Source organism: Drosophila takahashii, chromosome 2R (genome assembly GCF_030179915.1).
Source record: "Drosophila takahashii strain IR98-3 E-12201 chromosome 2R, DtakHiC1v2, whole genome shotgun sequence".
Lineage (NCBI taxonomy): Eukaryota > Metazoa > Arthropoda > Insecta > Diptera > Drosophilidae > Drosophila > Drosophila takahashii.
In genome coordinates, this window is record NC_091679.1 from 37,040,635 (window position 1) to 37,057,084 (window position 16,450).

The following is a 16,450-nucleotide window of genomic DNA, read 5'->3' on the forward strand; positions in this document are numbered from 1 at the left end:
TCAATACACAGCCTTACTTTACCAGGTTTCTGGACCAGAACTACTGGTGAGGACCAAGCGCTGGACGACTCCTCTATTACACCTAGCTCTAGCATTCTATCCAGTTCCGCATACATAAGTTTTTCCGTTGCCGGAGATACCGCATAGTGCCTTTGTTTTATGGGTTTTGCTTGAGCCACATCAATGGAGTGTGAGAGTAGTTGGGTCCTTCCCAGACCTTTCGCCGCGTACGACGGGAAAAGCTTAATTGCACGAAGTAGCGCTTGTTGCTGGTCAGGCAAGAGCTCACGAGATATTGGCTCTTCTAATGCTGCCACTATTGGATTGTTGCCCCGGAAGGCTTCGGGTAATAACTGGAAATGCTTCCAAAAATCTATTCCTAGATACAAATCTCCTGCTAGGGATGGTACTACATAGAAGGTTAGTGTTTTCTTTTCGCTCCGGAAGGACACTTCTGTAGTTAGCCGACCACTTATCGGTTGGGATTGCCCGTCTGCTGTTCGAATTCCTGCTGTTATTCTAGAGTATTTTATATTTAGTTCTGGTAGCTCTGCAGCCAGACTCCCACCTATGCAGCTGACTGACGCTCCAGTGTCCAGTAACCCAACTACCATTTTGCCCAACATTTCAACCTGCGCGTAAGGCCTGAAATCGTTAAGTTGCCCCACTATGGCTGAGAGCAAGAGCTTGCGTTCTTTCTTTTTTAAACTTTTGTAATTGTCCCTACGGCTTGTTGAACGAGTGGTATGATTGCTCTCTAACTCAGTTTTGGAAGAAATCTGGACAGTTGATTTTGGTTTTGGGGTTAGTGAAGTGAATCTGGTTGGTCGGTCATCGTTGCCTTCGAGACCATCTGTTTGCGTGCCTTTGTGGCACGCTCTGCTGAGTTTTTTGTCGGGTGGCACTTGATGCAGGTATGACTGTACTGGCCGTCTTCTCCGCATCCGAAACAATACACCCGCTTCGGTACTGGGCACTTGGTATGTGGATGTCCCTTTTCTTTACAGTTCCAACATCGCAGATTTATGGCCGCTAACTCTTGATCTTCATCTGACTCTTCGCTCTCTGTTACTGTCTCTACCTGACATTGCACCTCACAGACTTGCCTCCTGGGTGGTCCGTGGCGCGGTGTAAATCCTTGCGGCTTTCCTACGGTTTGCATAAAAATTTCTCGGGTCCTTACTAGTCGTCTTAATTCTTGCACAGTTCGGGTATGCTCATACAAAATCTCATGTTGGACTTCTGGAAGGAGGTTCGCCCGCAAAGTTTCAACCATTGCTTGCTCTGACATTGGTTGCGACAGTCTATCTGCAAGGGCAGCGATTATCCTATGAAAATCATCGAAAGTTTCGTTTCCCCGTTGCTTCCTTTGGTCTATTTCCGCTCGAATGTTCCTGTCAGTTCTATCGTCTTTGAATTGGCCTTTAAGTCCTTCAACTAACTCGAACCAACGCACTGCAGATACGCTTTTATGAAAACGCCAATACCAATCGCTCGCGATTCCGTCAAACAGCAAATTAGCATTCTGAGCCACTAGCTCAAGATTTCCCTCCAATGATTGTCCTGCTAAAGCTTCTACTCTGTATATAAAGTCTTCGACAGTCATTGGCCCTTTTCCTGAGAAGCGTAGCTTCCAACCAACCATGATTTGAGCAATCTTATCTGGCCTTAAGGAGCTGCTTGCTGAGGCAGGCGAATAATTGCTACTACGATTCTGACCTAGATTTGGTGGACCTTGAGGATCGGTATTACCTCGGTTATACATCGGGTCTAACATTATCTGGTTAGGCGAAAAATTTGCCGCTTGGGCTTGCGAATTCCCTGCGAACGCTTGGGTCATGGTTCTTGTTTGTTGGGCCAAAGCATCAGCGAAACATTTTGTTTGCTGGGCCAATGCAGTCGTTAAGGCTTCTGAAATGGCTACCCTGATAGTTTCGGCCATTGCCGACTGAAAATCAGTTTGAGGTTCAGTCGGGGCTGAAGACGATTGTTGGTCGTTACCAGTAGGCATTGTGATGTCGCTTGATGGTTTGCCTTGATTAGCTTTCGACCTAGTTACTACGTTAAGTGGCACTATTGGAGTTTTGGTTCTTGAGCCAGAAGGTTTAGTTGGAGTATCAACTGCTAAATTCTCCGCTGATGCGAAGGATAGTGAGCTAGAGCAGACAGGACAGATTTTTGTTTTCCCCGCTTTTGTAGCGAAGCAATTTCGGTGAAAATCGTGACCGCACCTTGCGTGTAGCAATTGGATCGGAAAGGAAATAGGTTTTGCGCAGATCTGACAAACGTTCTCTACTATTTTATTTAGATCTTCTGTGCTGTGTGCTAGGGACATTTCAACAAGACCTACAGCTCCGGAATCTTGCAATAATAATTGAAAAAATATCTACCTAATAATAAAAATAAATAAATAAAATAAATAAATAATAGTAAGCAAAAAAAATAATAAATAAACAAAACATAAATAAATAAATAAATAATCGAAAAAAATCAAAAATAAAACTCTCAAAATTTGGGGTGCCATGCAATCGTTTTCTGCTATCTTTTTGTAAAGTTCCTTGTCCTGCTAAGTCCTGTCGGTAATGAAATGTAATACTATTGACTCTAAAATTTTTAATAATAAAATGTAATTACAAGTGGAAGATGTCGTTTTCAGATGACGAACTATTACACAAAAACAATAAAAAGGTTCACCTCAAGGCAAACGGCAACAAGAGGCTCCTGTAATATCTGGATTTCCATGTAACAGATTCACTAATCTTACATTTAACATCTTGTATCAAATAACTTTTTGCAACTTGTATTATATACAGACTATACCAGACACACCAGGCAAACGGCCAAAAGTGTTCTGTACAATTCCGCCTAAAACTCCACTACAAAAAGATTAATACGCAAAACAAAATTAAATTACAAAAAAAATTGACTAGAAAGGTGAAAGATATCGTTTTCAGATGACGATCTATTAACGAAAATACCTACTTAATCGGTTCACCGCATGGCAAAACGGCAACATCCGGCTCCTATTGTTCAGATTCTCGAAAACAGACTCTTAATCTTACATATAACATCTGGTATTAATAAAATTCTTGAACTTCGCATAAAACACAGACTATACCAGATACACCAGGCAACCGGCAACAAGTGTTCTGTACAATTCTATATTAAACTTCAGTAAAAAAAAAAATAATACTTCCCACGCTAAAAGACGGGATGGCAAATTTATTAAGCCAATAAACAACGCCCTATGCGTAAGTTTAATTAGGTAGCGGCGTTAAAGCTAAATAGCTAAAACTTTTCCAGCGGCCTAATAGTATGCAAGGAGTTGTGATCCGTAAATCACTCCTCGCCGCACCTAATCTAGCGGATGAATGCTGTGGAGATTCTCTTGACTAACGTCTGATGTTACTGACGGTTTTAAATATTTTTTTAATGGATCTGGCCTTGCCGGATCGAACTGTCGCCATGACAGAATCGGGCCACACACGTTTGGGCGCCAAATAAGTTTATTGTTATATATTAGAATACTGTAGCGAACTACGTTTCGAGAGCTGGTGTAATTTGTAGCCTACGTAGAGCACGCGCTGGTTCCGGCATGAGTTACCAGTAGAGGGGGGTCGGGGATAGGTTTTAAGAACGCTGCTACTTGCTCTATAGACGAACAACAAAATCTTATTACTTCGCGTGCTAAAGGGTACGAGGATCTCCACAGGACTAATGGACCGGACTATTGACTAGCAAAGGACAGATAAGGACGAACAAGGATGTAGTGCCTTTATGTCAGCGGTTGTTCAAGCTGACTTGCCCTCCCTACCATGATCACCATCGACCAGATATATTTATGGCGATCCCTAAAAGGCGACTACACTTTACACGACAGATAACATTCGACGACGCATGGCTTCCCTATGGACTCTACTCAACTTTAGACAACATTATAAATTTTATTTTTAAACATAGAATAATCCTATTAACTGACAAAATTTAATTCTAAACAAGAGCATTAGGATCCTAAGAAGTGATTAACATATAGATTGAACTTAAAATTGCGAATTTAATGAATAAAAATTAAATTTAGCGATCGCTGAATATTTCAGTGCTCATGTATATAACATCTAGCTTTTACATGAAATAATACAAATGTAGAGAGCGGGTATAATGGGTGTAGGTATGTAAAATTATGGCATGATATGTGTGGCTTAAAACTTTATATTATTGAGCAGGGAGTTGTGGTTTGGGCTTTATGGGGAGGACATTTTTTTGGAGTTTGTAGTTTCTTTAAATTTTTTTTTTTTTTATTACAGCATTTAAGTGAGGGGTGAATTTTTTATTTTGTAACAAGTTAAATTTTCTCTTTAGACTTTTGTTCTATTTAAAAAGGGTAGTTGAGATTCTTATGACATTAAATCGACTCACTTTGTTTTCCCACGAAGAAGCGCTTCTCGAAGGGGGCCTGTGAAAGAGAACCTCAACTACATAAGAGATCGCTAGCGTTACTCTCACTCGCCTTACTCGTACTCTACAGCGGTACGGTACTCTGCCGTTAAGACATGGGAGAGGGAAGGGAAAAGTACATGGGAAGACGGGACTGCTCAGCTCTAATGCATATTTTCCCTGTTATTGACCTACTCTCTTGATTATAACTATTCTCTTAAAACTACTTAAACTAAAATTCAGCTTCAATCTGCTTCTAGTGGCGTATAATGACGCGTAAAATTCGAAACTTTAAGTTTTAAATGTAATTCGAAATGATTTAGTATTTGAGGGGTTGATTAATTCATTTTTTTTTTGTCTTCTTGGGCTATATTTCCCTACGGCTTACGGATTGTATTGCCGGTAAATGGACCCTAGCCTAAATTTTGTTGGCTACTGGGCTATTCTACAACATATAAACGTAGATGTAGAAAGTAGAAAAAATATGTAGATAATGATAATAAAATATGTAGATAATAAATAAATCAAATTCTCGGCGCTATTGTCGCTGCTGAGGGATCTCGGATTCTGCTGCTGCTGCTGGTGCTGATTGATCGGTTGATGGATATATAACTTCACTCCTGTTGGCGCTTTTGTTCTCCAGACGCCTCTTACGCCCAAGCCTGGCTTTTGGCGGACCGGGGTTATGTAATTAGGTGCCACCTAAAAACATTACGGCGTTCAAACACCACTTTATCAACTTCTCGCACTCAAAAAACTTACCCACTAGGGGTTGGCACTTTAGCACTTGTGTTTTTTTTTTGGTTTTTAAGCCACTTGTAACGGCGATTGCCGGGAATTTTGGAAATTTTGGATTTCCTTTAATTTGTGTAACTTTGATCTTTGCACTTGCAACTAACTTCTTCTTCGATCCACTGGTAATTTTGGTGTGACTCCAAACGAAATTGACTTCGGGTCGGGACCCTGAGTCCGACCTGTAGCTCAAGCCTACTCACCAATTTGGTGAAGTTTTGGGAGTTCTGGCTCAAGAGACTATATTTTCTACTAAACCATGTAGACCAAACTCTGTTGCCTACTTTTGGGCCGAAAGCAATCTTAGCCAAAAGACAAGCAATCCTACAAGATTTCGGTGGCTCTTGGCTCTTGTTTTATGGCTCCTTGGATTACCAGCGAATTTACAAGCCAGACAAAAGCAAAAGAGTTGGGAGTGAAAGGAAGTGCAACCAGTTTTGTGAAATTATCATAATAAGCTGTTCTTATGCGATAAACATATTTTTTGGGCTACTGGGGCAAATGAAAGGGGTTCAGCATATATATGACAATTTATTTTTAAATTAATTCAATTTTATTTCTTTTGTGCTAGCCTGTAACGTTTTGGTGTTTTTTATTTAACCCAATAAAACATTAAAATATTTCTTAAACCCAAAGAATAAGAATATAAATGAAGGGACCATGGAAATACTGTACTTTCAAGCCCGAAAAATATTATCTATTTTTTATATTTTGCACCAATATATATGCCATTTGAATGTATACAGCACACACAACATTTTTTAAATACAACAAAAACGTACAAATTAGCCGTAATTAACACCATACAATTAGTAACCATTAATTTAAAACACATTATGTAATTAATTATAACCTGTTTTATGTGTTTTTTGTTTGGCAATAAGTAACTTAATTAATATTCTAATTTCTTGGACATAGAAAAAAACTTTCACGGAAAAATGTATTAAATAATGTTTTTATTTCATTTTCAATAGTACTGTCATTTAAAGGTCAATATAGTAAGCTATAGTTACAAAACCCTTAAAAACCCATAAAATACCAGACAATTTGCAAACAGACAATAAATTATAAAAACTATTACGAAATTGGTAATAATAAACCATTTAAGTGCTTCTAGGAAAATATATAGACCATTAAATAATACTCTGTTGGTAACCAATCAAAGACTTTATCGGTTTGCTTTGAAGCATGTTTATTAAGAAAATATTTTCGTTGAAAGATATTGAACAATGTTCAACTGGCACTGCAACTGGTTGGCTATGTAAACATTTACCGGCCGTAAACAGCGAGATTCGCCACACACTCGCACGCACGAAAGCCATTACAGCCGAATCAAGCATACGCAGTGTGGAGCGGGGCACAAGTGACAACAAAGCATTTTTGCCTGACTCTTTTCGAGTGGCTTCGGCTGCAGTTGCAGTCGCCTTCGCTGCAGCGGAGATGAGTTGTGCTCCACAGCTGGTCATGGCCAGACAATTTGCAGTAACCAAAAATCAATGACCGACCGGTTTTGCATAGGCTTTCGGTGCTGGTTGTCGATGGATGGTAAGGTAACGTAACAACTTTCGCTGAAAACGTCATTCACAGCGGAGAGCAAAATGGCAAAAGGCAGGCCAAAGAGATAAAGCCGCGATATCATCGCCAGCCAAGATAGCCATATAGCCATAGAGCCATATAGCCAGATGATGAAGCAGAAGAAATTCAGTTTCGATTTCAGTGTCGCCTTCGCCTTAGCCTTCTCCCATAAAACTCTCTTGGCCAAAAACGAACCAGTTTGCGGCAGTTCGGAAGTAAAATGCAGCTGCATTTGCCGGGGAAGCGCCTCATTTGAATAATTGAAATCCACTTGCACTGCAATTAAGAGCATAAAACGAAATGTTTGCGTTTCTACACTTTCCATGCGGGCCCAAGTCACAAAATCGAATGCATTGAGTCTGGTTTGGCTTAAATTGCCGGAAAATTTCGTTTCGGCAATCGAATTGTCTGTCTTCCCAGCACTCTTAAAACATGCATCGTCGAAATGGAAATGCACTGGTTGCTCGAGTTCATTTTCGAATTGCAGCGGAAGTTGTTAAAGGCCTTTCGAGAAATTCAAATGGGGCAATCTCACGCACAAGGCCAACACTTTTTGGTTTACCCCCAGGAGGCGGCATTCTCAGGTAAATGAATCTCGTGTCCCGCATAAATGTCAGCCAAACACTTTAAAGTGCAGCCGTTAATTGCCATACACATGGTTCGACAAAACGAGCTGAGCACGGAAATTGCATGACAAAATGATATGCACTTTTTAACAGGGTTTCGAAATACCTTTCAAATGGATTTGGGAACTCTTCATACTCTGAAATATAATATAAGCAAATATAAAAAGGACTTGTGCTGCCAGGATGACCAACAGTTCCGCGATGGCTTTGGGATGGCTAGTCCTGATTTTCTGCTGCTTTGGCCAGTTGAGTGCCAAGCTATTCAATGTTACTCATACCACAGATCTCGAGTTGGAGGATAGATTACTTCGAGTGCTTTCGCGACTTAATTTGGAGGAAGAGTACAACACTCTGCTGGTCTACGGAGAAGAATGCGTGTTCCATTCGTTACTAAGACACCTGGGCAAGCCCGCAGTAATTGTAGCCTCGGGAAGTACCAATTATGATTGGAACTTCAGTACCTCGACCCTCATACTGACCTGTGGATCTGATGCAGAGAGGGAGGAGAACTCGAACACCCTACTGAAGTTGCAGAGAACCAGGCGGCTGATCCATCTACAGGAAAATAGCCAGCCAGAGGAGATTTGCAACCAATATTCCCAGAAGGAGCAACATAACATTGCTATGGTCAAGTCCAGCTTTCATCAGTCAGATACCATTTACTCCTGTCGCTTCTTTCAGACACCCAACTATGAGGAAGAGCACTTTTTCCAAGACCAACCCATCTACATTGAGAACTTTCAGAATATGCATGGAGCTATGATTAGAACGGTGCCAGATCTTCTGGTGCCTCGAACCATGGTCTATCGAGATAGGAAGACTGGCCAGACCAAAATGGTCGGTTATCTGGCCAACATGATGAACAACTATGTCCGGAAACTGAATGCCAGTCTGGAGTTCATAAACATAACAGACCTGGGCGTTCAGAAGGCCAGTGTGGTGGATATTATGAACTGGGCCAAGGAGGATATCCTGGACATTGGCACCGCACTGTCCAGTTCCTTGCAGTTCAAGAGTACGGGCAACGTTTGGTATCCCTACTTGCTGACCGGCTACTGTCTGATGGTTCCGGTGCCCGCCAAGCTGCCCTACAACTTGGTGTATTCGATGATAGTGGATCCACAGGTCCTCAGCATTATCTTCGTGCTGTTGTGCGTGTTCTCGATTCTGATCATCTACTCGGAAAACCTCTCCTGGCAAAATCTCACCCTGGCCAACGTACTGCTGAACGACAAAAGCCTTCGAGGTCTTCTAGGTCAATCGTTTCCGTTTCCCCCCAATCCCAGCAAGCACCTCAAGCTCATCATCTTTGTCCTGTGCTTCGCCAGCGTTATGATCACCACCATGTACGAGGCCTATCTGCAATCCTATTTCACTCGCCCTCCCTCCGAACCATCTATTCGCTCCTTTCGAGATATTGGAAACTTTTCGCTGAAGATGGCGATAAGCAGGATGGAGGTAAATGTGCTGACCTCCTTGAACAATTCCCACTTTCGGGAGATCAACGAGGATCACCTACTGATCTACGAGAACTGGTCGGAATATCTAGTCCTGCGTGACTCCTTCAATACCAGTTTTATATTTCCCGTATCTGTGGATCGATGGAGTGGCTACGAGGCACAGCAGAAGCTCTTCGCAGAGCCCGCCTTCTATCTGGCCGCAGATCTGTGCTTCAATCAGCTCATGTTCTTCAGCCCACCCATGCGAAGATATCTGCCCCATCGACACCTCTTTGAGGAGCACATGATGCGACAGCACGAGTTCGGATTGGTGACATTCTGGAAGAGCCAGAGCTTTATCGAAATGGTTAGGCTGGGCCTGGCGTCCATGAAGGACCTAAGTCACGAGCGAAAGATTGAGGGGAGCCTACTTCTCGACGACATCTCCTGGATACTAAAGCTTTATTTGGGAGCCATCGGACTGAGTATCTGCTGCTTTATACTGGAGATATCTCGTTGCGGTGAGATATGCAGTCGGTTGTGGAGGTGCTGGAGGTAAATAGGTGATTTTTTAAGCAAAGCATACCAAAGCAAATTCTATTAAACTTTTAAAACCTTATTAAAATTTTTATGTTTTAAGATGAATTGTATATTCTAAATTCAGAATAGGGAATATATTTGCTGACTAAATAAAGTTAAGGACAAGCTTTGACAAGTTTGAGTTTTCTTTTTAGGTCGAGGGAAACTTGAACCACATTTTTAGTTTAATAAAAATGTCTAATAAATTAAGAGCTTTAGCAAACAGTACACATTTTACCAGCATTTTACCGACCTTCAAAGCTATTCACTTTCCAATGCTACCACTACTGGGACAACACGGAAAGTGCATGAGAAAATCGAATCAACTTAAAGCCATCAGAAGGTCTTTGTAGCTATAAAAACTATTAGTCAAAATTGTTAGTCGCCCCACAACCGTTTTACCACAAATGTTTTACAAAAATAACACAAACTAGAAATAGTTGAGGGCACCTCATTTACAACATGTTTTCTACTCATATGGGTTTTAAACATGAGAGGTATTTTAATAAGCAAGCGACAGAACAAAAAGCTGGGAAATGTCATGGCATCGAAACAGTTTGGTGAAAACTATGGTTGGGTTGGCAATTCTCCTCCTCTGTCTTGGAGGGATAAGAGGACATTTTTTGGATACCTCAGCTGAGAGAAAAGGAGACCTCGAAGAGGGACTGTACCACCTTCTTCTGAAACTCCGCCAGGAAGAGATATACGATACGTTGCTTGTCTATGGAGAAGATTGCGTTTTCCATTCCCTCTCCGGACGTTTGGATGTGCCCACCGTTTTAGTATCTTCGGGTAGCACAAAATTTGATTGGAGTTTCAGCAGCCTGACTATGATACTCAGTTGTGGTCCCGAAGATCAAAAAGAGGATAACTATCGCACTGTCAAAAAACTACAAAGAAGCAGGCGATTGATCTACTTACCAGAGGACATTCAGCCGATTTCTGTATGCGATAGCTATTCCCAAAAAGAGCAATATAATGTGGCTATGGTAAGAGAAGACTTCAGAATAACGGGAATGGTATACGCCTGTCGCTTTCTATCACATCCCAACCTTGAAGAAATAGATGTACTGAAGGGAGACTCCATTTTTATTGAAAACTTTCGGAATATGCATCGAAAACCGATCACAGCAGTAGCAGATCTAGTGGCTCCCCGATCCATGGAGTATGTGGATCCAAGGAGCGCAGAAAGAAGGCTATCGGGCTATGTGGCCAATCTGATGAATACATTCGCTCAGAGGATAAATGCCACATTGCAATATGACACCCTAAGTAGCAAGGTAAACTTTAAAGATATAATAAGGAGGATTAAGGATGATGATGAGCTTGATATTGGCATTTGTTTGGAGGCCTCAGTTTTTACCAATGGCCTTGATACCGCCAGTTATCCATTCTTGTTGACCAATTACTGCTTAATGCTCCCGATTCCCGCAAAGTTGCCATTTAATCGGGTGTATGCCATCATAGTTGACCGCCTCGTTCTCGTTATAATCTTTGTGCTTTTCTGTCTGCTCTCCATTCTGTTAGTTTACAGTCAGAAAAGGAATCTGAACTTGGCCAACATTCTGCTAAATGATATAACCATACGCGGTCTATTGGGTCAATCGTTCCCGTTTCCTTCAAACGCTAGCAAACATCTGAGAATAATATTTTGCATTCTGTGCTTTGCCAGCATTATGATGACCACCATGTACGATGCCTATCTGCAATCGTATTTCACAAATCCCCCGACGGATCATGAAATTCGTTCATTCAAGGATATTGGAAAGTATCATCAGAAGATTGTTATGGCCGAGGTTGAAATCACATCGCTGAAAATTACGAATAATTCACAATTTGCCGAAATAAACAAAGAGGACCTTGTCATCATTGAGGGATGGAAGGAGTATCTGAACTTCCGCGATACTCTTAATCTCACCTACGGCTATATGGTAACGGAAGATCGTTGGAGCGTCTATGCAGAGCAGCAGAAACTCTTCAAGAAGCCCATTTTCTACTTCGCAAAGGACCTCTGTTTTTCCCGGCAACTGTTTATGTCAATTCCACTGAGGCGACAATTGCCTTACCGTCACCTCTTCGAAGATCACATGATGCGACAGCAAGAGTTCGGCTTGGTCAATTACTGGAAGAGCCACAGCTTCTTCGACATGGTGAGAATGGGCCTAACGCCCATCAAGGACCTAAGTCCACCAACGGTGTACGATACAAGTCTACTCCTGCAGGATGTCTCCTGGATTCTTAAAATGTATGTAGTCGCCATAACGCTCAGTATCTTTTGCTTTTTATTTGAGATTTTATATGCGGGAAGCCGAAGATTAATAAACAACGAGTGCTAATAATCGGTTTTTTTTTATATTTAACAATAAAACAATAAAAAGTAGTTTCCATATTAATTGCTGGATTCAAGTAGGTGCAAACTAGACCCTCCCTACGGAATTTAAAAGCAAGTACGAGTAAAATGCATGACTGGAACCTATAATTGTAGTGAAAGCAAACGGTTCCACGCGATATAAAAAATGTTTCCCAAAACGAACATCACTCAAAATTGTTTGGCCGACTTGTATATTTTTGCAGAGCTATTAACATACCTAAATCAAAATATGTGACTTACACATGAAAACTATTTAAATTGACAAGAAAGGAAGCAAAAAGGAGGAGCCCTCATGTTATATTAACAGTTTGTGTATGAACTATGGCTAGTTTGGTCATTTGCCTTCTCTGCCTGGGATTCCAGATTGCAGCCCAGTTCCCAAAGATCTCAGGTCACAACGAAAACGATACAGATGAAGGACTTATTCACTTTCTTCACAAACTGCGACAGGACGAGTTCTATGACACTCTGCTTGTCTACGGAGAGGATTGTGTCTTTCATGACCTAATCAGACATTTGGATGTTCCCACTGTGTTGGTTTCTTCAGGTAGCACCAGCTTTGATTGGCATTTTAGTAGCCTAACTATGATTCTTTGTTGTGGCCCTGAATCAGAGAGAGAAACAACATATCGTACTCTTCTTAAGCTGCAAAGAAGCAGGCGTCTGATTTATCTACAAGAAAAAGTGGAACCAAGAAATGTATGTAATAGCTATGCAAAAAAGGAGCAATACAATATAGCGATGTTACAGAGGGACTTCGGAAAGTTCAGAGTCATTTACACTTGTCGTTTCTTCCAAGAACCTAATTATGAAGAACTAAATTTATCGGACACGAGGCCAATCTATATTGAACAATTTCAGAATATGCACGGAAAACCTATCAGTGCAAAAGCAGACCTCTTACCCCCGCGTTCCATGCCGTATCGAGATGCCAATAGTGGTGAAATGAAGCTAATGGGGTATGTGGCCAATTTAATCAATAACTTCGCTGAGAAAGTGAATGCTACCTTGCAATATGGTTATCTTGCTGGTAACGAAAGCCCAAAGGACATATCAAAAAGGGCTCGGCTCGATCAGATTGACGTTGGCGTCACTCTGGAAACCTCTTTATATGAAAAGAACGTTGAAACAGCTAGCGATCCATATCTTCTGACATCGTACTGCCTAATGGTTCCAGTTCCAGAAAAGTTGCCATACAATTTGGTTTATGCCGCTATAGTGGATCCACTAGTCCTTGGCATTATCTTTTTGCTGTTTTGCCTGCTCTCTATGCTGCTGATATATAGCCGGAGAAAGACTTTGAAAGACCTTAGTCTGGCCAACATATTACTGAATGACATGTGCCTACGAGGTCTCTTGGGTCAATCGTTTCCATTTCCCTCCAATGCTAACAAGCATTTAAGGCTGATCTTTTGCATTCTGTGCTTCGCAAGCATTCTGATCTCCACGATGTACGAGGCCTACTTACAATCTTTTTTCACGGATCCTCCATCAGGACCTCACATTCATTCTTTCAAGGAGTTTGGCAAGTTTCACCAAAAGATCGGAATCACCGAAATAGAAAATAGTCTTCTTATAAACCTCAACAACACACAATTCCTTGAAATTCACAAAGACGACCTTAGAATCTTTTATGACTGGCAGGAGTACCTTGAACTGCGTAACGCCTTCAATCGCGACTACAGCTTCTTGGTGACCTGGGATCGATGGAGCGCATATGCGGAGCAGCAGAAGCTTTTCAAGGAACCACTCTTCTACTTCGCCAAGGACCTCTGCTTCTCACATCTGATCTTCCTGTCATTTCCCATGCGGAGACACCTGCCCTACCGTCATCTCTTCAATGATCACATGATGCGACAGCATGAGTTTGGGCTAGTGAACTACTGGAAGAGCCACAGTTTCTTCGATATGGTAAGACTCGGCATAACGCCTCTCGAGGACCTCAGTCGGCCAATAACGGCTAGTCCAAGTCTGTTAATGGAGGACATCTCATGGATACTTAAACTTTATTTGGCTGCTATTTTGCTGAGCATTTTATGCTTCTTATTGGAAATAGGAATAGAAAAGTGGGGGCACGGGAGTCAATTTAAAAATTAGTACAAACTATTCTAATCCTTTTAGACAGTACCTGTATTTGAATTATTTATTTTACTCGAAATGGGTTGCACTCAAACTTAAACAAGTTAATACACGGTAACACGAGAGTTGCATGCCAGACCAGCTTATACACAAGGTACTCCGGTTCTGAATGCATGTAAAATACAAAATATGAAGGCTGCACGAGATATCCAACAGTATTGTGTAGACCATGGTCTGGTTAATTATCCTGCTTCTCTGCCTTGGGAGCTCAAGGGCTCAATTGTCGGATATAGAAGTTAAAAAGAACATAGAGCTGGAGAACGGATTAATAAATCTTCTGCAACGATTGAGACTAGAAGAACCCCACGAAACCCTTCTTGTTTATGGAGAGGATTGCGTTTTTCATTCGCTATCTAAGCGCTTGCATGAGCCCAAAGTGCTCGTGTCTACAGGTAGCACCAACTTCGATTGGAACTTCAACAGTCGAGCTCTGATCCTCAGCTGTGGGCCGCAAGATGATAGGGAAGCTAACTATCGCACACTTATTAAACTTCAAAGATCCAGACGTCTGATCTACATAACACAGGCTGATCAACCGAGCGCTGTATGCGAACAATATTCGCAGAAGGAACAATATAATGTAGCTATGGTAAGAGAGGACTTCGACATCTCGAGAATGGTTTATGCCTGTCGCTCCACTCAAGATCCCAGTCTTCAAGAAGTAGACACAAATACAAGTGAACCGATTTATATTGAACAATTTCAAAATATGCATGGAAAACCGATCAGGGCGATGACAGATCTTGTGGCTCCGCGGGCCATGCTGGATGGAAGAAGCGGCAAAATAAAGTTAACTGGATACTTGGCCGATTCGATCAATTACTATGTCCTAAAAACGAATGCTACTTTGCAGTACGAGATTTTTAAGCAGAACTATGGTGAAATAACAAAGGGGGTTGATGAAGGTGAGCTCGACATCGGCATAAGTTTGGTGAACTCAATGTTTTCCGATGGTGGATGGGACACTACCAGCTATCCATTTGTGCTGACACCGTACTGCCTAATGCTGCAAATTCCATCCCAGTTGCCAATTAATATAACATATGCGGTTGTAATGGACTCGCAAGTCCTCATCCTGATCTTCGTGATGTTCTGCCTGCTCTCTGTGCTGCTGCTTCTCAGCGAAAAGTTGTCATGGCGGAGCCTTAAGATTTCGAGCATACTGCTAAATGATGTCACCCTTCGCGGGATCTTGGGCCAATCTCATCCGTTTCCCGCCAATGCAAGCAAGACACTAAGGTTGATCTTCTGCATTCTTTGCTTTGCCAGCATCATGCTGACCACCATGTACTGTGGCACCCTGAACTCGTTCTTAATGGACCCCCCTAATGCAGCGCCCATTCGGTCCTTTAAGGACATACGAAAATATAACAAAAAGCTGGCGATTTCTGAATATGAGGCAAACGCAATGATCAAAAGCAATAATACGGAATTTATGGAAATGGCAAAGGATGACTTAGAAATCTTCTTGGATTTGCGCGAGTTTGTTAAAATTCGGGATAGGCTCAGCCTCAGCTACGGTTATATGCAAACAGGAGATCGCTGGACCAGTGTTGACGAGCATCAAAGGATCTTCAAAAAGCCGGTGTATTACTTTGCAAAGGACCTCTGCTTCTCACGTCTACTTTTTCTATCCATTCCCATGCGGAGACATCTGCCCTATCGCCACCTCTTGGAAGATCACTTGAGGCGACAGCATGAGTTCGGATTGGTGGGTCTCTGGATGGACCACGCCTTCATGGTCAAGGTTAAAGTGGGCATAACCCAGCTTACGGACATAAGTCCACCACCAAGGAAAAAGGTAGCCCTAGTCATGGAGGATCTTGCCTGGCTACTGAAAAGTTATTTGGTCGCAATGATGCTTAGCATTCTCTGCTTTTCACTTGAGCTCTTCGGTAAAACTGAGATGTGGAGACGTTGGCAACGCGAAAGGATGTTCGGATGGTTAGGTCACTGAATCCCCTTTATGCGAAAGGGTTTTTTTTCTCCCTGCACTCGGCTTCTCCCTCTGCTGCAAATTAATTACCTCTCGTTATTTAATAAATTCAAATTTGTGAAAACTAAGAAACTAAAATGATTAGTAATAAAGTTTTTCGAAGTATTCACACATTTAAATGATTTATTTTTTGAGTTCTTCAAGAACGGTATCTTAATATTGTATGGATAATGAAACTATCATCTTCTTCAAAGATCACATGGTGCGACAGCATGAGTTCGGTTTGGTGATAAGATCGGGCTTAACGCCCATCAAGGACTTGAGCCCGCCAACGGTGCACGATGCAAGTCTACTCCTACAGGATGTCTCCTGGGTTCTCAAAATGTATGTAGTCGCCATAATTCTCAGCATCTTTTGCTTTTTATTTGAGGTTTCAGAAGTGGAGGCGCTGGCGGGAATTGAAGAACTAGCAAGCACGGACATCAAAAACCCTAACATTATATGCCCAACCCATCGAAAGTCTTTATTTGCAGATCCCATGCAACCTGTAATTGCCCTG

At 41.8% G+C, this 16,450-nt stretch overlaps 3 protein-coding genes across 3 annotated transcripts; all 3 read left to right on the forward strand.

The window, feature by feature from the left end:
- Window positions 1-7,628: 7,628 nt before the first annotated feature.
- Window positions 7,629-9,425, forward strand: LOC108054369 (uncharacterized). The gene has a single exon (XM_017137276.2). It carries the CDS (start codon window positions 7,629-7,631, stop codon window positions 9,423-9,425), a length of 1,797 nt encoding a protein of 598 aa, XP_016992765.2.
- A 510-nt stretch (window positions 9,426-9,935) lies between these two features.
- Window positions 9,936-11,781, forward strand: LOC108054365 (uncharacterized). The gene is made up of 2 exons (XM_044393066.1): window positions 9,936-10,017; window positions 10,082-11,781. The coding sequence occupies exons 1-2, from the start codon at window positions 9,936-9,938 to the stop codon at window positions 11,779-11,781; spliced, it is 1,782 nt and encodes a 593-aa protein (XP_044249001.1).
- A 356-nt stretch (window positions 11,782-12,137) lies between these two features.
- Window positions 12,138-16,353, forward strand: LOC108054368 (uncharacterized). The gene is made up of 4 exons (XM_044393069.1): window positions 12,138-13,882; window positions 14,163-15,796; window positions 16,146-16,275; window positions 16,329-16,353. The coding sequence occupies exons 1-4, from the start codon at window positions 12,138-12,140 to the stop codon at window positions 16,351-16,353; spliced, it is 3,534 nt and encodes a 1,177-aa protein (XP_044249004.1).
- The last annotated feature ends 97 nt before the right edge of the window (window positions 16,354-16,450 follow it).

Coding starts and splice junctions, on each gene's coding strand:
- LOC108054369 (XM_017137276.2), top strand. CDS start 7,629: ATGGCTTTGGGATGGCTAGTCCTGATTTTCTGCTGCTTTGGCCAGTTG.
- LOC108054365 (XM_044393066.1), top strand. CDS start 9,936: ATGAGAGGTATTTTAATAAGCAAGCGACAGAACAAAAAGCTGGGAAAT. Junction 10,018..10,081: donor ACAGTTTGGTGAAAACTATG/GTTGGGTTGGCA, acceptor TGGATACCTCAG/CTGAGAGAAAAGGAGACCTC.
- LOC108054368 (XM_044393069.1), top strand. CDS start 12,138: ATGGCTAGTTTGGTCATTTGCCTTCTCTGCCTGGGATTCCAGATTGCA. Junction 13,883..14,162: donor TTGGAAATAGGAATAGAAAA/GTGGGGGCACGG, acceptor CTGCCTTGGGAG/CTCAAGGGCTCAATTGTCGG. Junction 15,797..16,145: donor TCTTGCCTGGCTACTGAAAA/GTTATTTGGTCG, acceptor TCTTCTTCAAAG/ATCACATGGTGCGACAGCAT.